This window comes from Sinocyclocheilus grahami, unplaced genomic scaffold (assembly GCF_001515645.1).
Source record: "Sinocyclocheilus grahami isolate Dianchi unplaced genomic scaffold, SAMN03320097.WGS_v1.1 scaffold3.1, whole genome shotgun sequence".
Classification (NCBI taxonomy): Eukaryota; Metazoa; Chordata; class Actinopteri; order Cypriniformes; family Cyprinidae; genus Sinocyclocheilus; species Sinocyclocheilus grahami.
Window position 1 is genome coordinate 2,859,302 of NW_015505182.1, and position 9,608 is coordinate 2,868,909.

General features: G+C 37.0%; 1 protein-coding gene across 1 annotated transcript in view; it reads right to left on the bottom strand.

Annotated features, from left to right (window-relative positions):
* The window catches only part of LOC107581438 (eukaryotic translation initiation factor 4 gamma 3-like), a 53,609-nt gene that overhangs the window by 38,618 nt on the left and 5,383 nt on the right, over positions 1-9,608 (bottom strand). The window contains exons 2-3 of the mRNA XM_016267000.1: positions 1,921-1,993; positions 707-874 (exon numbers count right to left, since the gene is read on the bottom strand). Of these exons, the coding sequence (XP_016122486.1) occupies positions 707-874; positions 1,921-1,993 (241 nt within the window). The remainder of the gene's footprint in view (positions 1-706; positions 875-1,920; positions 1,994-9,608) is intronic.

Genomic DNA, 9,608 nt, shown 5'->3' on the forward strand with positions numbered 1-9,608 from the left:
TAAAACCATGTCTGCATTTGTGATCGGAGAAACGACAAACAACAAGCGCTACTCTACACTGCTCAAAACTCGCGTTTGAATCGTCAGTGACGAATTCTTTAAATATGAAAACATACTTACAGGCTGTGAGTCAGCATTATTTGTCAGAAAACCGACATTGTAGGCTACTCTCCCAGGAAACAGTCCTCCGTAAAATGCGTTGCACACACACGAATATATGGGTTAAACTGTTCGGGAACAGTGTTGTAAATACAACTAAACCACTGATTATTAGTCATGTCCTCTTTTGGAAGGCCAAATAAAGTAGTTTCGCTTTCACAACGAAACACACAGCGTCTCCACGACATGGCGGCGGCAGCAACAATACTACAGATAGAATCAAAGTTACGCCTTCTTTCTTTGCTTATACATTTGGGCGGTGTTATGCAAATCTTCCCACACAGTGACGTAGACATTTGGGGGCGTGTTTAAAACGTGGCATTTTAGGAGGGCGTGGACGAGTCTTAACTTTTATAAAGAATATCTCTTTGGGTTTGAGACTTTAGTCTTTGCAACTTTAGGGATCTTATCTATTCACAAACAGCTTGTAACACTCCAAAGATAAAGGAAAACTTGAAATCGCATCATATGACCCCTTTAAAAGATAAAATAACAGGTGAATAAGCATACAATTGTGTAGACTGTTGTGTAGGGTGTTGGTACTCACCCCTCCACCTGTCTCCCAGCCCTTTAGGAAGCGGTACGAGGGGGCGGCAGGGACCGATACCTGAGAGAGGGCTGGGGACGTGGCATGGCCGGGAGGGGTGCCTGCCAAATTAGGGTGAGTTTTGCCGAGGTCGTGACCTGGGTATGGAGGACCAGGGTGTCTGGATACCTGTGGAAGGACCACAAACAACATTTACACAAAGTGTTCATACCATAGCTCCTTTCAGTTATACATAACAATGTTGTATATTACCCTGGTCGTCACTTTATTCTTTATTGTTTCCATATGCATATTTTATATTGTTTTATATAAATATAACACATTTCGGTAAGGATGCATCAATTTAGAAAGTAAAAGGAAAGTAACATTTATGTTACAAAAAAAATTATATTTCAAATAAATGGTGAAGTTTCTAGTTTATTTCACAATAAAACAGTTTTTACTGTATTATCAAATACAGGTGCATCTCAATAAATTAGAATGTCGTGGAAAAGTTCATTTATTTCAGTAATTCAACTCAAATTGTGAAACTCGTGTATTAAATAAATTGAATGCACACAGACTGAAGTAGTTTAAATCTTTGGTTCTTTTAATTGTGATGATTTTGGCTCACATTTAACAAAAACCCACCAATTCACTATCTCAACAAATTAGAATACTTCATAAGACCAATAAAAAAAAACATTTATTTACTGTAGCCTTAGTGAGCAAAAGAGATTTTTTGAAAAACATTTTTAAAAATCTTGCCAATCCCAGACTTCTGAATGACAGTGGGCATATAAATAGAAATTTATAATATATTAATTTCTATAACAAAAATTTAAATTTTGGGAATGTGCGCAGTATTAAATATATTTTAAATATCTTATAAAGGTTTTTGGAAAGGTTAAGTTTGAATCTGTTCTATTGATAAGTGGTCTTTTTCAGGTCAACTACACTTATGGCACAGCAGTCTGAGGAAAATCTTGCTGTGCAAATTATTTCAAGCTAGTTAAACTGTCAACATGTATATAGCTAGCCTAGACAGATAGTAAAGCATGTATATCAACTGCTTACTAATAATGACAAAAGAACTCACAGAAAATATGTACAATAGGATTATACACGTTCACATATTCGCTTAAAGTATGTTTCTGGCCTTAGGACTTGTCTATGTATATACATTCAAGGGATGTGTAATGACTGTAAGTGTACATGTGTGTGTGATCACTCACACTGTAGACCGCCGTCACCCCAGAGTGGGCGGGAAACATGCGCTCCTCTAGTGATAGCGCTGCTCGAGGGATCCTGGGAAGGGTAAAGTTAGAGAAAATCTTCCGAATAGGTTTAAAAATGTCAATTTTAGAAGCCAAGGATGTCACAAAATACAAAATATTAGCCACAAGCAAAACATCCAGCGTTGTGTTTCATAATGGCAAGCATTCAGTTCATTCAGCGATAATGGTGCAGACTCTTTCACACCAATTAATATTAGTCAATTTCCTCCAGCGACTTGCATTTGGGGCAAAGGTTCGAGAAAGTTAACACAAAAACATTTTCTCCCTCCCTTCTTCAAAATGTCCAATTCAGTTTTTCAGTACACCCCGCACCTCCACAGGCCAGGAAGATGTCAGACAGAAATCCTGACATGGAATTTCAAATACGTGAGAAGCGGATCAGCGCCCTGTTGGATACAATGCGTGTTCTAACACATGAAACAAATGGCAAATGTTAAAATAAGCTGCAAAATTCCTCAGCAAAATCCAAATACTGTTACTGAACCACCAAAAATGTCCCGTCTAAAGTTAATGCACCTCTTTACTTATGTTGTTCCATTCCAAGAAAGTTATAACAGATATGTTCAGGTTGCAGGTGGTGAGAAAGACATGGGAACCTACAATCTGTATGATATCATCATGATTTTACCAACAATTAAATGTTGAGCAACATTTACACATCACTCATCTGGTCTTCCCTAAAGGAAGTCTTCCAGCAGGGTGAAAGAGTTCCTAATGAACGTTGCGTTGTCATACCTGCCTGAGGTATTCTGTGACACGAATGACAGGGTCGCTCAGACACACAGTCATAGTCACAGATAGCTACAAAGACGGATGGATGTGACAGAAAAAGAGAAAGAAAATATCAGAAACCGGCTCCGGCGGTTACAATATCTGTCTGTAAGTGAGAGATGAGCAGATCACATGGTTTCGGGGAAAGTGGAAGAGGGCTGGCTTTCCTCCTTCGTGCGCTTCATGCACTCATGGACGCGTTTTAGTCTTTCTGTGAAACCCTGCCTTCCGATTTGCGCTCTTTCCCATTCTCCCCCCTTCTACCTCTTTGGCCTTCTGCCAACCTAAACTGTGAGGGGGAAAAAGGGGGGGATGGGGGAAGTAAGAGCTGGGAAAAAACAGCCAGGAAGAGAGGTATAATGTGTGACGAGGTTTTTCTTCATTCGTAACAACCCAAAACGAGTATGTGAATGCAGTCTTGCGTGTGGGGAATCTGACTTTGGAAACCTATGTTCCAGGTCATCCACCTAACCCAAGTTCAGAGAGGTGCACCTGAGGAATGCGGCTTGGGAGACGGCCCACAAGGCTATTTGATCAGGTTAAAACTGACAGCTGACACTCGCGAGGCTCTGGCAGGACACAAGGCACGACTTGCTGGAATTACAGGCTGATCTGATTCCTGTGTTCACAGTTTGGCACTTCATTGCATAACCAAATCCCTTTGCATAGTCATGGAAGTGTTTTGATGGCACGACACGCAAGTGTGCACACAGGTGTGAAGAAGTGAAGAAGGAATTTTCCAAACGCGAAAAGTTAGGTGAAACAACATGTACGGAACATATGTTATGTTTCCAATTCAAAACAAACACAATCTATTCAGTAAAGCTCCATTTTTCTTATGGCCAAAATGGGAACATCAACTCAATTAAGGAAATTTGGGAAGCAAGTCGGTTGTACATTGGACTTCCAAAAAGAGCAACCCACTAAAAATTAGTAACATTGCCAGGACACTAATTTTCAAAGAGTAAACTGGGTTTTTGAAACACTGAGACAGTTGTTATTAAGCATCACTAAAATATCCTATTAGTGTTAAAGTCTCTGGAGAGTGATGGTCCTTTACTCTCTAAACATTAGCTCTTTAATTACTGACAGTAGAACGAGTACAGAGGAAAGCAAAGGATGAGCTGGCAAAACTGTGTAGCCTTAAACTTTCATAGTAGCTTACTGCAAATCCAATTAAGCACCATATGGAGTGACCGATAGAAGGGAACTGTGGAAGGAAAGAAAGAAAGAAAGAAAGAAATTGAGGAAAAGGAAGGAATGGAGGAAGAAAACCACAGCAAAAGTAAAAAATGGAAAGAAGGGTTAAATAACTGAAGGAAGAAAAGAATGAAAGGAGTAAAAACAGCGGAAGGTAGAATGATTAAAAAAGGAAATAAAAAAGGAAGGAAGGACAAGGGAAGAAAAAAAAGATGTTAGATATACCAGAAGTAGATTGTCTACGTGGCAGACAGAGGGTCTACAGCTGAGGGAGGGAGAGAAAGCTCAAAAGATTTATTCCTTACTAACTTGAACCTCAGGTCAGAATGTGCTATAAAGACTCAGTATGATTTTCAGGGCTGTGTTCTATGACCACATCTCATGTTATAGCCAAGATATACACATACATATTTACACACATACATACATACATACATACATATATGTATGCAATGTATGTAATGCACTCTTAAGAGGAATATGGTCACTGAGCATATGTGACCCTGGACCACAAAAAGTTGCACAGGTATATTTGTAGCAATAGCCAACAATACAATGTATGGGTCAAAATGATTGATTTTTCTTTTATGCCAAAAATCATTAGGATATTAAGTAAAGATCTTGTTCCATGAAGATATTTTGTAAATTTCCTACCGTAAATACATAAAAACTTAATTTTTGTTTAGTAATATGTATTGCTAAGGACTTAATTTGGTCAACTTTAAAGGCAATTTTCTAAATATTTGATCCTTATGACTGGTTTTGTGGTCCAGGGTCACATATGTAAAATTCATTAAATGCAGTTTATTTACACTGTACATGCTTCATCAAGACTGTGGCCAACACAAAAACTCTGACAGTTAAGAAACAGAAACCTAAAGGGAAAGTGTCATCATTTGTTGCTTAATTTGCAGACAACTATACATAAGACATTAGCAGTTCTCCCCAAAATCAGAAACACTGAAGTTTTGTGGTGCTATGAAAACACTGCTTTGTGTTTGACTATCCTGACCAGCAACAATGGCTTAACCAATGGCGTGAGTTTGGGGCGGGGTTATCCGTTTGCCTAACCAATAGCATATGGAGCATTTGACAAACTTGTGTGAAACCATATTGATTTTTTCAATTCTGTGTGGTAACATCTGTTAGTGCACAAACAAACACTGCACCTTACTGTTAACATGAAATCAAAATGAAACCTTCTTAAGGTCTTAAGGCCTGTTCACACTAAGAACAATGTTTTTATCATTCATCAGGTGAGAAAAAAAAAGTTATTAAATTGATTCCAGCAATATTGTTCTCCTTTGTCATTATCATTTTATTTGTGGTATAAACGCCACCAAAGACTATAGAGTACCCGAGACGTGTCACTTGTATAGTTTTGAATGGGGAAAAATGCAACGATCAATATGGCTGCTCGATCGAACAAAGCACCGCCTTCGAAACAAAAGAGCCAATCCCTAATCGGTAAAGTCAGTGCGTCACTGCAGCTGCCGTTATTAGTCCCGGTTGCTATAGAAGCAGTCAGCATTCTGAGATGTGCGCTCAGGACTGCGCATGCGCACTGGCTGATCTAGCCTGAGAAATAAGCTTTTTTTAACGCTATTTGAGCAAAATAAACAACATTTATGATACAGTTGTTGTCAGATTTCATTGGTGATTTCAAATATGAAATTTAATCTTAAACTTGGCGAACAGTTTTGGAGAATTTGATGTTTCCCCATTCAAAGAGATAGGAGCTGCACTTGCATGCCCAAGAGGCGTTTCAAAGATGGCCGCCGAGTGACAAGACTTGCTTTGACTCCACTATTATCAAAGAATTTGAACAGTTGTTAATGCTTTAAGTATCATTCTTGGTGTGAATGGGCCTTTACTGCGAATGACTGATGAAAAGTTTATCTTCATAATCTTTCACTAAAATAATAACTTGATCCACAGTAAGAAAGTAATTTTTTTTAAATAAATGAATATTTTATTCAGCAAGGATGCATTAAATTGGTTTCAAAAGTAAAAGTAAAGACTTTTTTAATGTTACAAAAGATTTATTTCAAATAAATGCTGTTCTTTTGAACTTTTCCACAAAACTATTAAGCAGCACAACTGTTTTAAACATTGAGAATAATAAATGTTCTTTGAGGAACAAATCAGCAAATTAGAATAATTTCTGAAGGCTCATGTGACACTGATAACTATAAATTTATTCAAAAAATATTAACATAGAAAATAACTGTAACAATATTTAACAATATTACAGATTTTACTGTTCTCTGATTAAATAAATGCAGCCTTAATGAGCATAAGGACTACTTAAAAAAAATAAAAATAAAAATCTGACTAAGCCCAAACGTTTGACCAGTTGCACATTTAAAGGGGTCATATGATGCTGTGACAAGTGGGGGCGGGGCCGAGAGCCGTGGGAACGGAGTGAGGCCGGTGGAGTAATTGATAATGAGCGACACCTGCACCACTCACCGGTCTCGAGTCTCACGGAGGAGCTCCGGAAGGATAAAAAGGAGGCATGACGACAGTGAACGACGAGAGAGGACCAGGCCTGGACTTTATTTTGTGTTTTGGTTCTGTTTGTGCGCGACAGTCGTCCGCAAGGGGCTGTCGTGCAATTTTATGTTTATTTTATTATTAAATTTTCTTTGAATGTTCCCCGGTTCCCGCCTCCTTCTTCCCAACTTACGAACGTTGTTACAGATGCGATTTCAAGTTTTCCTTTCTCTTTGGAGTGTTACAGTCTGAAACTGATTGGGAAGATCTCAACAAAGCTGAGATCACCAGGTGATACACATGGCATGATATGCCAATGTAATCAATGAAAAATTAGAAGTTCGAAAAACACTCTGCTTAAACAGTCTGGACTTTCTACAGGGTAGGGACACAAAAGCAATTAAAACAATCAGTTTAAAGAAAACCAGGTCCAAATTTTTTAAGTAAAATAATAAAAATGCATCTATTTGACTATTTCTATTTAATATAATTAGGGCTGGGATATATACTGAATATTCACAATTTTATCGCGATAACTTTGGTGAGGATATAAAATTAGGAAATATCATGAATTTTGTCATAATGTTAAAAGTTTAGTTTAGTTTTCTGAAGACAGTAAGCAAAGTTCACACCTTTCTCGTCTCACGAGTATGACACGCACATCTGCATATTTGTGTGCACACTCTGTAAAGAGCATCAAAGGTTTCTATTAACAGCTTGTTTTTGAAGCGGTATGCATTTTAGCCAATCACAAATACGTCTGTCGAGCACATGAACACAATGGCCAATCAGAGGTGTTAAAGTTAGACAGAATTTGTTTTTGTTCCAGCTTTTGTTCAGTACGAGCTCGGTATGCTTGCGAATACTTTTTTTATAAACAACAAAGTGAGAACACAATGCAAAAAAAGTGATTTATTGCAAAAATATTATGATATTGAATATTGCCCAAATTTGGAAAAAATAATGAGAAATATAGTTTATTATTGTATTTTATATATTTTTTTTCCTTTGCACAGGAAGGGGTTGTAATTGCGATTTATGCAATCATGAAATCTCTACAACTGGAAGACAGTGATATGCATCAAGTGATGTAATCATTGCCATCCAACATAAGTGTAACCATGTGTGCACACAATGGTTCATTTTTATGGCCACATGTGGTTTGTGGTCGGTGTCGATCACCGCTGAACAGCCTGAGCTGATATAATACGATTTCCAATTACAAAGCAATAATGACTCTTTGTGGGAGATATAAAACCTTTGTCATAGAGAACTACAGTCTGAAACTGATTGGGAAGATCTCAACAAAGCTGAGATCACCAGGTGATACACATGGCATGATATGCCAATGTAATCAATGAAAAATTAGAAGTTCCAAAAACACTCTGCTTAAACAGTCTGGACTTTCTACAGGGTAGGGACACAAAAGCAATTAAAACAATCAGTTTAAAGAAAACCAGGTCCAAATTTTTTAAGTAAAATAATAAAAATGCATCTATTTTACTATTTCTATTTAATATAATTAGGGCTGGGATACATACTGAATATTCACAATATTATCGCGATAACTTTGGTGAGGATATAAAATTAGGAAATATCATGAATTTTGTCAATGTTAAAAGTTTAGTTTAGTTTTCTGAAGACAGTAAGCAAAATTCACACCTTTCTCGTCTCACGAGTATGACACGCACATCTGCATATTTGTGTGCACACTCTGTAAAGAGCATCAAAGGTTTCTATTAACAGCTTGTTTTTGAAGCGGTATGCATTTTAGCCAATCACAAATACGTCTGTCGAGCACATGAACACAATGGCCAATCAGAGGTGTTAAAGTTAGACAGAATTTGTTTTTGTTCCAGCTTTTGTTCAGTACGAGCTCGGTATGCTTGCGAATACTTTTTTTATAAACAACAAAGTGAGAACACAATGCCTAAATGACTAAATAAATAAATAAAATAAATAAATATTATATTATATTTTTATTATATCATTAGCATGACAATTTGAGTATACATTTTTAATTCCAAAAATAAAGTTTCTGATGTTTTTCATAGCATTAGGCAATGACTCGACCTGACATATTATCAGATCATTAGATCATATTATCCAGCATGATTTTAGAGCATCTTGAGCTTTATTGGAAGCAATAATTTCTGCAATATTAGCATTTTCTCTGATTAATGCCAGAATTTTGCTTATGTGATTATTAAGATTACATTTGAAATATGTCTACTTCGATTTTATCTAATTAAGTTGTTCTACAATTAATTAAAATGTCTAAAACTTTGCAGGTTTAAATTTGATTGTTGTCTCAGACTTTTGGTCCCCACTGCAAGTCTTTACCATTAAATGATTAAGTCACATGAAAAAGAGCCAAAGGAGTCACTGTGCCACATTATGCTATTGAGGAAGAGCTAAATCAGTGTATGTCAAATCAGTGCATACAAAAGGCAAACAAACGATGACATCCTGAGCAGTTATCATGCACATCCAGAGTTACAAAAATAATCAAAGATAGATAGGAATAGTGAGTGAAGAGTGGTAGATTTCCCTATTGATTGATTGATATGCTAAGGAAACAGGATGTCATCCGTGCTTTGAATGAGACGTTCAATTTTCAGAAAACAAATAGCTAAGGAAGTCTGAGGAATATCAAGTTTCAGTTTCACTCTACTAAATACTGCCGTATTTGACAGATGTGCACAAATTCAGTAAAGACTTTCATAATAAGGACAAAAACCGTCCTTAAAATATATATGTGTATGGCAGAATACATTAAGTCATACAGGTGTAATGATATAAGGGCGAGTAAACAATGACAGAATGTTCATTTTTGGGTGAACTATCCCTTAAAGGGGTCATATGATGCGATTTCAATTTTTCCTTTCTCTTTGGAGTGTTACAAGCTCTTGGTGCATAAAGAAGATCTGTAAAGTTGCAAAGACTAAAGTCTCAAATCTAAAGAGATATTCTTTATAAAAGTTAAGAGTCAACCACGCCTACCTAAAACGGCTCGTTCTAACAAGCCCCCACATGTCTACGTCACGATGTGAGAAGATTTGCATAACGCCGCCTAAATGTTCACGCAAAGAAAAAAGGCGTAACTTTTATTCTCGCTGTAGTATTGTTGCTGCCGCCATGTCGTGAAGACGCGTGTG